Source organism: Canis lupus, chromosome 9, assembly GCF_003254725.2.
Source record: "Canis lupus dingo isolate Sandy chromosome 9, ASM325472v2, whole genome shotgun sequence".
NCBI classification, from domain to species: domain Eukaryota; kingdom Metazoa; phylum Chordata; class Mammalia; order Carnivora; family Canidae; genus Canis; species Canis lupus.
In genome coordinates this window covers 1155882-1170662 of record NC_064251.1, presented here as the reverse complement: position 1 = coordinate 1170662, position 14781 = coordinate 1155882, and the positions used below count along the sequence as shown (strand labels likewise).

At 49.4% G+C, this 14781-nt stretch overlaps 2 protein-coding genes across 4 annotated transcripts in view; one reads left to right on the top strand and one right to left on the bottom strand.

The window, feature by feature from the left end:
- NPLOC4 (NPL4 homolog, ubiquitin recognition factor) overlaps positions 1 to 14781 on the bottom strand; it is a 65823-nt gene that overhangs the window by 38932 nt on the left and 12110 nt on the right. For all 3 annotated transcript variants that reach the window (XM_049113844.1, XM_035720568.2, XM_025468296.3), the window contains exons 3-7: positions 10362 to 10474; positions 5766 to 5942; positions 3389 to 3437; positions 2531 to 2625; positions 649 to 772 (exon numbers count right to left, since the gene is read on the bottom strand). In XM_049113844.1, the coding sequence (XP_048969801.1) occupies positions 649 to 772; positions 2531 to 2625; positions 3389 to 3437; positions 5766 to 5942; positions 10362 to 10474 (558 nt within the window). The remainder of the gene's footprint in view (positions 1 to 648; positions 773 to 2530; positions 2626 to 3388; positions 3438 to 5765; positions 5943 to 10361; positions 10475 to 14781) is intronic.
- Positions 11894 to 13538, top strand: LOC125755824 (neuropeptide W-like). The gene is made up of 2 exons (XM_049114713.1): positions 11894 to 11909; positions 12788 to 13538. Exons 1-2 carry the CDS (start codon positions 11894 to 11896, stop codon positions 13426 to 13428), a joined length of 657 nt encoding a protein of 218 aa, XP_048970670.1. The 3' UTR covers positions 13429 to 13538.

Here is a 14781-nt window from a genome sequence, read left to right as displayed (position 1 = left end):
AGAGGGGAAGCGGCCAGAATACTGGTCTCTTCCTCATTTCAGAGCCCAGCTTCCTTCTTTACCTGACCCAGACAGGTGCTCTGAGGGGGCTCCGGGACAGTTCAGTTACCAGCTTCCAGAGCCATGTTTTGTTTTCTTTTAAAGACTTTATTTATTCATAAGAGACAAAGAGAGAGAGAGAGAGTGAGAGAGAGAGAGAGAGAGAGAGAGAGAGACAAGGGCAGAGACACAGGCAGAGGGAGAAGCAGGCTCCATGCAAGGAGCCCGATGTGGGACTTGATCCTGGGACTCCAGGATCATGCCCTGAGCCGAAGGCAGACGCTTAACCACTGAGCCACCCAGGCGTCCTGCCATGGTTTCTTAGAAAGCAAAGTCGCAACCATGAAGCAACTTAAACAGTCACCAAGAAAGTTCTGCCTCCATTCAAGCCAACAGAAGAGAAACAAGACTCCCTCTCCTCCATGCCTACAACAGCTAGAGATCTCAGCAATAACGTGTCCAGCGTATGACCCAGAAGTGCACTTAGACTAGCCACATGTAGTGCAATCCTCCCTCCAAGGAAGACCTTTTCTGGAAATTTTTATTTCTCAGCCATGAATACAGATCTACTGCTTTCCATTGCCTAGATGGACACAGTGAGCATCTCACCTGTCTGTTCAGCGTGATGGCACTTGGCTGGCACTTAGTACAGATGCCGTTAGGCCACGGAAGGTGTCCCTCGCACCCTGATTTAATCTTGCAACTGATGTTCTCCAGGGCAACAAATTTCCCCCTGAATAAGAAGAGGGAACTTAATTAATTAAACATTCCAACGGTGAAAAGTTTAGCAGGAGACTGGAAATCACATGTCAAACATCTTACACCTCCAGAACAGAGTTCTAAGAAGCTAAGCACATGGCAAGCAGCAGCTGGGAAAATGTGCTAAAAATTGCCATTGTGGACTTCCGGCTTTGGCCTGCACATGGAGGCTATGCAGAAATGCATGACTATTTATTTCCCTATAAAAAGTCTCTGTTTTCTTTTTTTTTTTTTTTTTTTTTTTAAAGTCTCTGTTTTCAATGTCTGTCACTAACACCCATGAAAATTTTCAAGAACACTATTAAATACCTAGTGACTACCCTGTGCCACTGAGAGGAAACCAAGCTTGTTTTTAAGTTTCATTAACTCATTAGCAAGCTCTACATCATGAGTCCAGCACTGACATATTTGTAAAAAAAAAAAAAAAAAAAACTCTGAATTACCTCATGTGGGTACCCCAACTTATAGCTGAAATACAACCGCTCAGTGAGGCACCCAGGGCCCCACCCTGACATAGGGTGAGGGTGTACACATGCCCTCACCCTATGCCACTTCTGCATTCACTCAATGGTCCAGTAACTCAATCTTGTCTTCATAGGCTGATAGGACGCTGGCCCGCGGGCCCCTGAGAAGCAGTGACTGCTACCAGTCTGCATGTTAGCGAGAACTGCCAATATGCCCCCCATGGGGTACCATGGCCTGGACCCAGACTGGTGAAAGGCTGACAGATTTCAGCACAATGAATCGCTACTCATTCCCTCATCCAGAAAGTCCCACGGCTTACCCCACTGACAGGCAAGGATGGGTTTCTGGTAAGACTTGTTTCCCGTGATCTAACTTTTTTAAAAAGCCATTTTAGGGTGTCAGCAGTTTGTCAGAGAAAAACTATAATCAGGCCAACATGACATTCTTCACAAAATGTTGCTGACTTGGGTTCAGCCACCAGCTCCTCCTGCTGCATTGATGGGAATTATAAAATCATGGTATCAAGTCCGTTACTTTCTGGAAAGGTGCACATATAGTCATGGAGTCAACAGAAAGGGGTCACACAGGGAAGTACTTGACATGGTTTATAAAAAAAAATGTTCTTAGCCCCTCTCCAGCCATTGTCACAGCCTGCACCCAGGGAGGTGCGAGATGGTCGCCCCACTGCGCACGTGGCCAAGCCTGCAAACAGTACCTGTTGAGGCACCAGGCACCATGAGGCCCACCCGTGGACGGCACCATTGCTTCAGCTCCTGTGACGGCCATGAAGTCAAGCTGATAAAGAGGCAGCCTCCAGGGCAAAAGGCTGATGGGGGCCATGGAATAACTGAGCCGAGAGAACCATGGAGTGGTATGGTTTTTCCAAAAAAGCAGAAGATGAGTTCTGGCCACCATCACACCACATTTCATCCACCTTCACATACAACTAAGTTGCCAGAGCACTGCACACCTGCAGGAAGTCTGGGGATGTTCCCCAGGGGCCTCCATGGGGGCTGCTGCCAACATGGCATCTGCCCCACACTCTGAGCATGTGGACTATGACAGGGCATCAGAGGCTCCACTCGTCTGTTTCTTTTCTAGAATCAGGGGAAAAGTCACGAACTCAAACGCTCTGTGCCCAGACCCCGATCTTTGCTGTTCTCATTCCTGTGCTCACAGGCTTTAAGCACACCTGCCAGATAGACAAAAAGAACTTGTGCACGCCCAAGCCACATTGGTACAGCCTAACTGCGCTCAGGTTGCTTACTTGTCGGCCCCCCCGGTCAGCTTTCGGATGTAGGCGTGGAAGGACATGTGCTTCACAGGAGGTTCGAGATGGTTCAGGTAGTCCTCGTCAAACGGCTGCCAAAACACACACAGTCAGTACGCTCACACACCTGCTGGCGTCTCGAGGCACGGAGGGCGGGCAGCCGAGCTTCCGCTGCACGCGGGGAGAGACCAAGCCAGGACCCAGGGAGGGCAATGAGAGAGGTCGGGCACCTGGTTCTCACTCATCATTCTAGGTCAGAACCAAAGGTTTCTTTGTGTACCAGTTATCGTTCCAAGATTAAAATGAATCTCTATTAAATACAAAATGCTCTAGGTCAAGTAAATACTAGGAAAATTAAAAAAAGAAAAAGCCCACGAGATGAAGAGGAGGCTCATGAAGAAAATCAGGTTGGCCTTGCTGCTGTAAATTCAGCATTAACCAGTTACCAGTCAGCATTATTATGGTAACTCTCAATCTCACCAGGACGAATCAGCAGGAGGATGTGAGACTCAGGGAAAAGTAAATCAAAACAATGACGAGCAAGGAAACCGCCAGCCCCAGCTTTGTGTCAGGTTTCAAAAGGATTGTCCAGGGAGCCCACGGTAAGTGCTGCCCCTCCATCACAGCAATACAAACGCTTCAGCCATTCATCATCCACCCAGAAGGTCGCTCCCATAAATAAAGGCTCGTGCTCTTCAAGCCGCTCGTGTTAGTGGGACCATGAGGCCAGGGCAACAAAGAGCTAAGATCTTTTCCCCACTCCGACCTAGCGCCGGGATGCAAGGAAAGTACTGACAGGCTCTGGGAAGCGGCCCCTCCCACCAGCCCAGGCCTTACGCTTGCACAGACTCTCACCTCTAGCGGGACACAGTGGACACATTTCCCCAGAGGCCCGTGTCGGCACCTAAGAGCACAGGGCAAGAGAAACACAGTAATTAGTATGCCTGCTTTCCTGTGACTGCCACCTCACATTTTTGACACTTAAATAGAGTATTTCCCTACCTGTGTCCATTGCTTTATTTTTATTTATTTTTTAGTAAACTCTACACCCAATGTGGGGCTTAACTTCACAAGCCTAAATAAAGAGTCGTGCGCTCTACTGACTGAGCCAGTCAGGCATCCCCTGTGTGGAATTATTTTCACATAACATGGTACGTGAGCAGTTTTTTCTTTTTAAGATTTTATTTATTCATGAGAGAGAGAGAGAGAGAGAGAGAGAGAGAGAGAGAGAAAGGCAGAGACACAGGCAGAGGGAGAAGCAGGCTCCATGCAGGGAGCCTGACATGGGACTTGATCCCAGAACTCCAGGATAAGGCCTTGGGCTGAAGGTGGCGCTAAACCGCTGAGCTGCCGGGCTGCCCAAGCATTTTTTATTTTAATAACTTAGTATTTATTTTTATTTGTGTTAGAAAAAAACTGCCCAGCACATCTCACTTGTGACTGTGTAGATATTAACTGCTGAAAATGACACTAAATAAAGTGAATGGACTTAAAATTTATTTTAATCGATGTTAAGTAAACACTAAGAATGTTGGGATGGGATATGGCAAAAAAAACTTCCCAGTGGGACAGAAGTCCAGTTTGGGAAATACTCATTTTGTGCACATTTAGGAAAAGCACGAAGATGCCTGGCTCTATGGGTTTTAGTGATTTCTGTCACTAAGAAAGACTAAAGCCCTAAAAGCTCCACACATACGTGACAGCATAATGTGCTCAGGTAAGGAGGGTGGTGATGGCTGGTGGAAAACCCAAGTGGTGGTCCCTCGGGCTCAACTGTATCCTTTGCTAAGTGGGGTCACAACTCCTGGACGCATGTGCATTCCACACTTCAGAGTAGAGATAGTCTGTCTCCTAACAGGGAGGCTTTTACAGAACACACGCACACATGCACAAGCACCCCCTAAAAGATTCCTAATGAGGCCTCGAAGACACAGATCGTGGGGGGAGCTAGCATGAGTTCCCTGGGAGGAAATGCAAATGAAAGGGGCATACGGGCTGATGGCGATGGCTGTGAAGTGGCTCCACACCAACTGCAGCAGAGCACCATTTGGGGCTCTTCAATCTAAGACATACAAGTTGCTAATGCGGCACTTAGAGTCCCAATATCTCAATGTCAGCACCCCATCATGTTTATGGAGTGAGGCAGTTATAGAAGGCTCTAGTGCAGAGACAAAAAACCTTCACTCAGATAATTTCACATCACTGATGTAAACTCAAGTGTATCTAACCGGTTTCTTTAAAAAGAACTGCCGGTGCGCCTGGGTGGCTCAGTCAGTTAAGTGTCCAACTCTTGATTTTGGCTCAGGTCATGATCTCAGGGTCATGGGATCAAGGCCTGCATCCGGCTCTGCACTCAGTGAGGAATCTGCTTGAAATTCTTTTTTGTTTTTAAGATTTTATTTATTTATTCATGAGAGACAGAGAGAGAGAGAGAGAGAGAGGCAGAGACACAGACAGAGGGAAAAGCAGGCTCCAGGCAGGGAGCCCAATGTGGGACTCGATCCCGAGTCTCCAGAATCACGCCCTGGACTGAAGGCAGCGCTGAACTGCTGAGCCACCAGGGCTGCCCTCTTCTTGAGATTCTCTCTCCCTCTGCTCCTCCTCCCTCCACATGTTCTAAGATCAATAAATAAGTCTTTTAAAAATTTTTTAAAAATTTTTAAAAGATCTGCAAAAAATCAGAAATACAGAAACATACCCAGTGTAATTGTTTCATTAACCCTAGATAAACAGTAACTATTCAAGGGAGCAGCGTGCTCAATGCATGAAGCACCAGTGAAAAGAATGGGAAGAACATGTATATGGCGCTGACATTTCTCGACTGAACCCAGCAAGATGACCTGAATGAGCACCTGTGCTGGTTTGTGGCCAAGACCACCCCTTCCCCACTTCCCTGCTCTCGCCCTGACATGGCCACACAGGCCTGACGAGCTACACGGCAGGAGCACCTCAGGAGCGTACTGCACTCAACACTTGGTTTCAGTTCCATCCGTCCTCTCAAATCTCTTAGCTCCAAACACTAGGAAACTTCTCAAGTACATGTGGAATATACTCAGATTCACGCAAGAAAAAGCCTACAAAATAACTTGAAGTGAAATTTTATCTGAAAATAGATGGTCAAACTCAAAACTTGTGTTTCTTCAGTAGATACTCAAACAGGGCACGTTACAATCATCTTGCTTCCTGCGCCACTCAAGTCAGCACAGGTGGGACTGGAACCCCACACACTCACAGCTGTGGGTCGCGGCTTCTATAAATCTTTCCGTCCTGCTTGCTGAGGTACTGGTCGATCTCATCCTCCACCACGTTGGGAGCGCCGCAGGCCTTCAGCCCCGGCGGGGCCGATGTCTCCATTTCTGAGGAGGGTCCAGCAAGGCTCGAGGGAAACAGGAACAGCAGATCTCCATGCCTGTCAGACAACAAACACAGGGCAGGGCCTGCCTTCCTTCCTCCCACAACCTTGGCTGCACAGAAGAGCTGCTCACATGTGAGAGTCTCTGACATCCAAGAGGCAAACACCAACTTCCCTAAAAGCTGAATAACGAGGCTTCTAATTTTAAGAGACCAGAATTCTCCCTCTGCATGTCTCCTATGCTCCCTAGCATTCGAAAGGTCTCAGTGGATTCTCTCTAACCGCGACTCACTTTCTTTTACAATTGTAAAACTTTCATATGCCCGTTGGATTCCACACAGATGAGATACGGCCACAACATACACACTTGGCCTGTAGCAGGGTTCTCCCTGCTTCTCATTCTGGGCTTAGCTCCCACTTTTCCTTGTTCATTCCCTACCGTCTACTACTTAGCACCCCAACACTTCATCTACCTACTACACAGCTTTCCGCTTCTTTCTCTGCACTCCCACCCCCACACACGTGCACGCAGACATGTATGATGCTGCCTGACAAAAATGAAATTACCAAAGACAGATGTTTTGCATTTGCTTTTCTCATTCAATCATACCTCGCCCCAGATCTCTCCAAATACGGGGTCTGTGTCTAATCACTGCTTCTAATGGCAGCATAGTGCTCTGCAGCCAGCCCGCCTCATCACAGTTGCCGGCACCCCCACACTGACAGGCACGTGCTCGACCATCACATTTCTACCACCAAGAACTGCACCTGAGGAAAGGCCCAAAGATGGGCAACTGTGTGGTTTTACTTCTACAGGGCACACTTCCAGGAGTAACCCTACTACAAACAGAGGGTTTTATTTGTGAAGTCACCGATGCGCTGCTTTCCAAACAGGCCGCACAATTCACAGTTCAAGCAGCAGTGTTTGATTTTCTACCATTTCCACATAAGTCATGCTCTCTCTTTTCTCACTCACACTGCTGACTCACTGCAGGACCTGGTTAGCACAGCCAGACCAACGAGACCCGAGGTGTGAGACACTCCCACTTACAAGCGCTGTACAGAAGCAGCGTGGGCTGCACACACAGGGTCTGCAACACTAAAATCAACCCCAGTCTTGAAGGAAAAGCTGCAGCACTACCATTTGGTAAATACTTAGCTGCCACCAACAATATGCAAATGGAAGTGTGAAGAAGTAGCCTGCCGCACGCAGCCCTAACTTAACAAACTGAAAGAGGACAGGCAGCAGGCCTTGAGAGCAAACACCAAAGACACAGGACACTAAGAAGCATGGCTGCTGCTCTTCCATAGGTCTGTTCTCTCTTCCTCCCTCCATAATTAAGGGGTGATAAAATTGCCTAACTGTAACTAGAGACTTGTTTCTAGCAATAGACCAGATATTCCTAAACACCCTCGAGCTACAGAACCCTTGGCTCAGCTCCTCCATCAGTTTTAACAGATTCGCTCTAAAATGTACCACGGAGCTCTAACCTAAGTAAGGAACTCCTCGTGGCCCCAAACAGCCCACAGTACCCCAACAGGAATGGCGATACGACATTATCCTAAAGGACCCCTGAGATTGGCTTACACACTCGTTCTCCAGGCAATAGGATTGCAAGTCCATGAGGCTGCCATCCCAAAGCAGGATGCTGAGCCTCAAACACCACATAAAGCCTGATGTCTCAACAGCTGGGAAGAATCACCAGCTGAAAATAGGAACCAAGGAGAAATCTTGTCTTCCTGCACCCACTGCGCAGTAGGGAAACCAGTCCCCTCTAAGAGTCTGTAACCACAGGCCTCCTCTGCCATGCATTCGGGGTGGACTTAGAGATGCTGCTTGGCTCAGGAAGCCCAAAGACAGAAATTGACTGGAGGGAGTGCCAGGGCCACAGTGCCCCCTTGTGCCAACAGAAGCAAGTGCAAGTGTCCTCGCAGAAAAGTCACTGGCCTACAGCCCTCAGAGACTCCCCATGACCAAGTCTCATCAATTATGAGCTCCCAAAAAGGGGTCACGGGATGTATAAGACAACCAAGCCACCACGCACAAGAGTGAGCAGACACAACAATAACAGAATTAAACAGCCAAGGACTTCAGATTTGGAACTGCAAGACATGGAACATAAAGGTCTCCAGAATGTTCAACAGAAAGAGCACAAGCAACGAGAGGCTGCCAAAAGCGACAGGGGCTTCTGGGAAGCGAGTGCCAGTGGCCACAGATTGGGTAAATCTTCCCAAATACCCTTCGTATAGCCAAGCCAAACAACCCATAGCTCTGACAACAGTGCCGCCCTGATTCCACCTGGGGTAGACAGACCACGGATACTCTGAGACCCAAGAGGGAAGCATTATTCTTGTGAGAGGCCGAGGCAGAGCCCCCGAGGAGCCCAGTGGTCCTCAGCAAAAGCCAGGGGGCAGTGTGAGAGTAACGCACCCCCCCCATGAGCACCTGGAGCGAATAGCTAGGTTTGAAATCAAATCATATATTTTAAAAGCAAAAAATACAATCACTTAAAAAATAAAGCCAATTGGAGAGAAGTGATATATATTTTTTTAAAGATTTATTTATTTACTTATTCATGAGAGAGGCAGAGACACAGGCAGAGGGAGAAGCAGGCTCCCTGCGGGGAGCCCCATGGGGGACTTGGTGTCGGATCCTGGGATCACACCCTGAGCCAAAGGCAGACGCTCCACCACTGAGCCACCTGGGCATCCAGAGACAAGTGATATTTAAAGAGATAATGGTCACAAATTTTCCAGACCTGATCTCCAGGTACAGGAAACACAACATCCATCAGGTAGGATTAAACAAACAAACCAGGAATCTACACCTGGATGCACCAGACACAATCTGTAGGATCCCAACAGAAACAGAAGAACCTAAAAGCAGCCAGAGGGGGAAAAAACATCAGCTGCATGAAAACAGAATACAGCAGACTGAACTGCAATCACAGAAGCCAGAAGCAGTGGAGAGAAACCAACATCAAGCTCAAGGACGAGAAATCACTCCCTCCCACAGACAGGCTTCAGGGAAGACAGCCATCGCCCTCAGGTTTAGACCCAAGCTGGTAAGTATTATGACTCTCACTGGAAAGATACTCTCAAGGGTAACTCAGAAAGACATCCCCTCTAAGTGCCCTCCTTCCATGGGATGGCTGAGCCGTCTCACCCCTCTGGGGTCCCACCCCGCTGGGACAGCACTAGTATGGCCACACTACAGCCTCATGGCTTTCTCTCAAAGGTGTCTACAGCCTCCTCTGCTTATATCTGCTATCAAAACAGTTCCAAAGCACAGAGCTATCATCTTCCGCATGCTTGCCATATGAGGCACCCTGCAACCTTGTGAAAGCAGCACTGCTACCTGCTTGCAGACAAGGGTGGTGGGGCCCCCTAAGGTGAAGCGACTTCCCCAGGCTCAGCACCACTGACTGGTGGAGCAGGAACACAAACCACATAACGTTCACGAGAAATGATTCTCAAGATGCCAAAAATCTTTTTTTTTTTTTTTTTTAAGATGCCAAAAATCTTTACAAGCTACCTCACTATGCGGGGTGTAAACGACATCAATGACAATGAAAAGCTTTAGGTAATTACAGGGACAGGCGAGTGACAGGTGCCCAGCAAATACTTGCTGAGGAACAAATGGATGAGTGCTATAATTGCATTTTTTTTTCCTCAATGTATTAATCTGTGAAACTAAAAACGATCATACAAATTGTCAAAATATCCTAATATTCTGACTGGTAAACAGACATATGGCCAACTGCCAGCAAAGCCCCACCCAATCACCCAGCAGTGGCCACAGCAGCCCCACGCTCTGCAGTCCAGACAGGAGTGCTCCGAGCCCGCTACTAAGGGCTAAAATCACCGATACGAGAGCAGGTGTGTCCAGACAGGTTGGACAAGAGACCGCAAACTTCTGTAAAGAGCCAAATGGCAAATACTCTCGACTTTGCAGGCAATACTGTCTATGTCACAATCGCTCAGGTCTACCCTTGCGGCACGAGCACACACAAACGAACAATGTGGTCAGGCTCCAGCTAAGCTACAAGAACCAGGCAGCGGCTGCAGGAAAAGTTCTTTAGGTCTTAGAAATGCCACTGACATGACTGACCACGTCAGAGGAGCTGAAGGGGGTCACACCACCAAGAAATACAGTGTGGGAGATGGCCGTTCCTACCCAGCAAGCCGTCCCAAGGCAGAACAGCACAGAGCCCCGTTCAAGGTCCCTCCATGCAGAGGGAGCTGAGTGTGCAGCTACACACACACCCCGAACCCGTAACTCTCTCCTCGGTGACACACGTCACAGTCTGCAAGTCGGTCAGCTCAGACAAGAGGAGCAGCACACTATGATTGCTGACTACCTCATAAGAAACACGGTGGCATCAGCGGCGGGGGGGCGGCGGGGGGGGCGGGGGGGGAGTCAGCAGACCCCCACGGTCATTCCCCCTCCCCTTATCGTCCCTCCATAGCACTTACTGGATTTTGAGCAGACTGAGGGATTTGGTGGACGATGCTGTTATCTCTCCAGTCTTGTTTCTATTGATGTAAACTGAGAAGCCATTATTTTGGAAGCCAAACTCCTTTGCGACCTAAGACAAGACCCAAACAACAGAGATTTAAAAAAATATTTGAGTGTCACTACTCTGGCCACATATTAGAATAATACTCACTAAATTTAGCAACTACTCAAAAACCAAATTTCTCTTGTGATTTTGCTCTCCTGTGAGAAAATGTGTACTGTCCACATAGATGTCAAGTAAAATGAGCAAAGTGTCCAAACAGGAGCAAAGCTCTGTGTAAATGATAAGACTAAGGGATCCCTGGGTGGCTAGTGGTTTGGCGCCAGCCTTTGGCTCAGGATCCTGGAGACCCGGGATCGAGTCTCTCATCAGGCTCCCTGCACGGAGCCTGCTTCTCCCTCCACCTGTGTCTCTGCCTCTCTGTATGCCTCTCATGAATAAATAAATAAAATCTTTAAAAAAATAATGGTAAGACTATAGGACACATTTAAGAGTTTGAGGCAAGCAAAAGACACGGCTATAGCTATATCTGGAAAGTTTAATTACTACTTTTGAAATCAATTGTAAAAACCTAATTCCTTTTTTAAAAGAGATTTTATTGGGATCCCTGGGTGGCTCAGCGGTTTGGCGCCTGCCTTCGGCCCAGGGCGTGATCCTGGAGTCCCAGGATCGAGTCCCACGTCGGGCTCCCGGCATGGAGCCTGCTTCTCCCTCCTCCTGTGTCTCTGCACCTCTCTGTCTCTATGTCTATCATAAATCAATAAATAAATCTTTAAGAAAAATAAAATAAAATAAAAAAATTAAAAAGATTTTATTTATTTATTCATGAGACACAGAGAGACAGAGGCAGAGACACAGGCACAGGGAGAAGCAGGATCCATGCAGGGAGCCCAATGCAGGACGCAATCCCGGAGCTCCAGGATTACACTCAGGATTACGCTGAGCCACCCAGGCGTCCCCTGAAAACCCAATTCCAACTTCAAAACCTAAGAAAAGAAAAACAGAAGTGAAGAATGGTGCCACCAAGTCAGTCCCAACAACGAGTACCCGCGCCAGGCACTACACCAGGTGCCCAGAACGCTCACTTGCTCACTCCACAAACAGTAAGCAGTCCCCTGTGCCACCTCCACTCTGGGTGCTCAGAACACAACAGTCAATAAAAACAGTCAAGATTCCTCCACCCAGGACCTCAGCATCAGGTAGGGGAGAGAAAGCTACCAGATGAGAACCACAGGCACAAGTCAGCTGTAAGCAAGAAAGAAAGAGAGAAGCATGGGAGAGGCCACTCTGAACAGGACAGAGAAAGCTTCTGAGGAGGAGACTAAGGCTGCTACTCATCCAGCTGAGAAAGAATAATGCAGTCAAGAGAGCAAGCACAAAGGCCAAGAGGCAGGAAGGAGTTGGGAAGAGAGAGGCCAATAAGGCCAGAGCCCAGCAGGCAGGCAGGAAACTGTGAGAGAGGAGAATGGCGAGCTAGACGGGGCCGGCATGCAGGACCACAAGGGTTGGGGAGTCTGCATTCCAGCCCAGGAACCCTGGAAGCCACAGGAGCTGACGGCAGAGAGTGGTCAAGCCACGGGGCTTCCTTCTCATCCACACACTCAGCTGAAGGTGGGAAGACGAGACAGGAGTCAGCTGTCCAGCCTAGAGGAGACGGTCTCAGCCAACCAGGACAGCAGAGGTGGAAGGAGGAGCACGCCTGGCTATTATCAACAGCCCTTGCTAATGGCTGGGATGAGGGGCAGAGTGGAGCAGGGCAAAGAGGGACATCAGTGTGGTATTCAGACTTCTGGCTTGAGAAGCAAGGGGAAGGCCACAGCTATAGGAAGCACAGAAGAGGGTAGGTGGTGGTGCCTCGCACCAGGGGAAGGCACCAGCAGGCAGTTATTAGCACGTGAGCCTGGGGCCAGGAGAGGAGTCCAAGTGGTTGCTCAACATTCAGGGGTCAGAGGCAAACACATGAAGAGACAGGGAGTCTCGGCAGAGAAACAAACAATAAAATAGAATCAAAGGGAAATTCTACAACAGAAAACAATAACTGAGGGGCACCTGGGTGGCTCAGCAGTGGAGCGTCTGCCTTTGGCTCAGGGCGTGACCCTGGAATCTGGAGCCCACATCGGGCTCCCTGCATGGAGCCTGCTTCTCCCCCTGCCTGTATCTCTGCCTCTCTCTCTGTGTCTCTCAAGAATAAATAAATAAAATAAAATAAAATAAAAAGAAGAAGAAAGAAAGAAAACAAGAACTGAAATAGAGAACACCACACAGGCTTATCAGCAGAGAGGAGATGCAAAGTCATCTACCAGAAAAAGATAAAGGACGAGAACCTGCAATCTGAAGACAGAGATTTGAAAGAAAAATGAAGAGAACCTTAAGAACACCTAGGACAGCAGTCCCGCAGCGCACCCCGCGACTTGGTCCCCGCCTGCCCCGCGGGCGGCTGGCAGCCGAGCACCCTGGCGCGGGGCACGGGGCCGCGGGGCCCTGCGGGCCGGCGGGCGCTCGGGCCGGGGTTGCTGCTGCTGCTGCTGCTGCTGCTGGCGCTGCCCGCGGGCGCCTGGTACAAGCACGTGGCGAGTCCCCGCTACCCCACCGTGGGCCGCGCCGCGGGCTTGCTCGTGGGGCTGCGCCGCTCGCCCTACCTGTGGCGCCGAGCGCTGCGCCCCGCCGCCCCCCCCGGGGGCTTCCCGGGTCCCTACACCCCGGGCCTGGGCGCGTCCCTCCGCGGGCCGTCAGCCGGGGACGCCGGGTCGGCGGCGCCCGGGCCCCGCGGCGCCCTCCTGCTTCCCTCTGGGCTTCCGGAGCTGCTGGAGACTGGACGCCGGCTCTCCCACGCTGCGCTCCAGGCCCGTGCGCCCCGGAGCCCGCGCGCCGCCGAGCCCGCGCCCGGACTGGAGCCGCTGCGGGGCGCCCGTCGGCGGAGCCCGGAGAAGCAGGCCAGAGCCTTCGGGGTGCCTCCTGCTCAGCCATGGTCTGCGGAGCCAACTGCCTTCGCGGGCCCCCGCCGCTCCCCAGAGCCATCCTGAGCACAGCCCCTGCTGGCGCCGCCCCTGCTCTGACCCAGGCGGAGTCTCTTCCTCCTAGGCTCTCAGCTCCCGCCTGGCTGGCTGGTCAATAAAAGCTGCCTGATTCATGCAAAAAAAAAAAAAAAAAAAGAACACCTAGGACAATATGTAATGATCCTAAAGAAAAAAAATAAGGCTAGGACTGAAAAGTATTTGAAGAACGAATGTGGAAAACCTCCAGTGCGATGACAAACACAGACTAACAAATCAGGAAGTTCAGCAGCCCCCAGCAGGATACATAAAAAACCCAATCTCTCAGGGCATGCTTCACGGTCAAAGCGCTGACAGCCACAGACTGATGGGGACCAGAATACAGTGGAATGACACCTTCAAAGTGCTGAGAGGGAATAAAAATCTGGCAACTCAGAATTCTGTATTGGGCAAAAATACCCTTTGGATACAAAGGCAAAACTGAAAACATTTCCAGGCCTGTGTCGCCAGCAAACCTCCACTTCAGTAAATGCCAGGAGATGCTCAATCTGCAGGCCAAGGAAGGCGACACCAGATCACATCAGACCCAAAGACAACACGGGAAGGACACATAAGGCAGAGAGCAGGACAGCAAGAGCTCTGAACTACACAACCTGAAACTATCACATTAAAGGTCCTGTGATTGGTTTTTAAACGAGAACCGCATTGGGGCAGCCCAGGTAGTTCAGGGGCGGCCTTCCGCCCAGGGCGTGATTGGAGACACAGGATCGAGAACCACGTTGGGCTCCCTGCATGGAGCTTGCTTCTCCCTCTGCCTGTGTCTCTGCCTCTCTCTCTGTGTGTGTCTCTCATGAATAAATAAATAAAATCTTAAAAAAAAAAAAAAAAACCTGCAGTCAACTACACTTGAGTAAGTAATTAATAAGTAAATAGAAAAATTAAATGAAAGGCGGGGGCAAGGGGAACTGCCATGAGAATCCTCAGACAACACAGGTCAGGGATGAGACTGGAAAGAGGTGATGCATGTTTCCCTGAGTCAACCAAATACAATTTATGCCTACTTCTACCTGTTGCTTTTCAGCTATGGTTGATTTCTCCTTTAATATGGAATTATTAAAAATAATAATAATAATATGAAATTATTGATAAAACCCACAATTTATTCACTATGAGAAAAAAAAAAGAGTTGCTTTAAAAAAAAAAAGCTGTGTCTCTCCTGAATAAATAAATACAGTCTTAAATTAAAAAGGATTTTATGTATCCATGCACAAGAGACACACAGAGAGAGGCAGAGACACAGGCAGAGGGAGGAGAAGCAGACTCCATGCAGGGAGCCCAAGGTATGACCAATCCCAGCATTCTGGGATCATGCCCTGAGCCAAA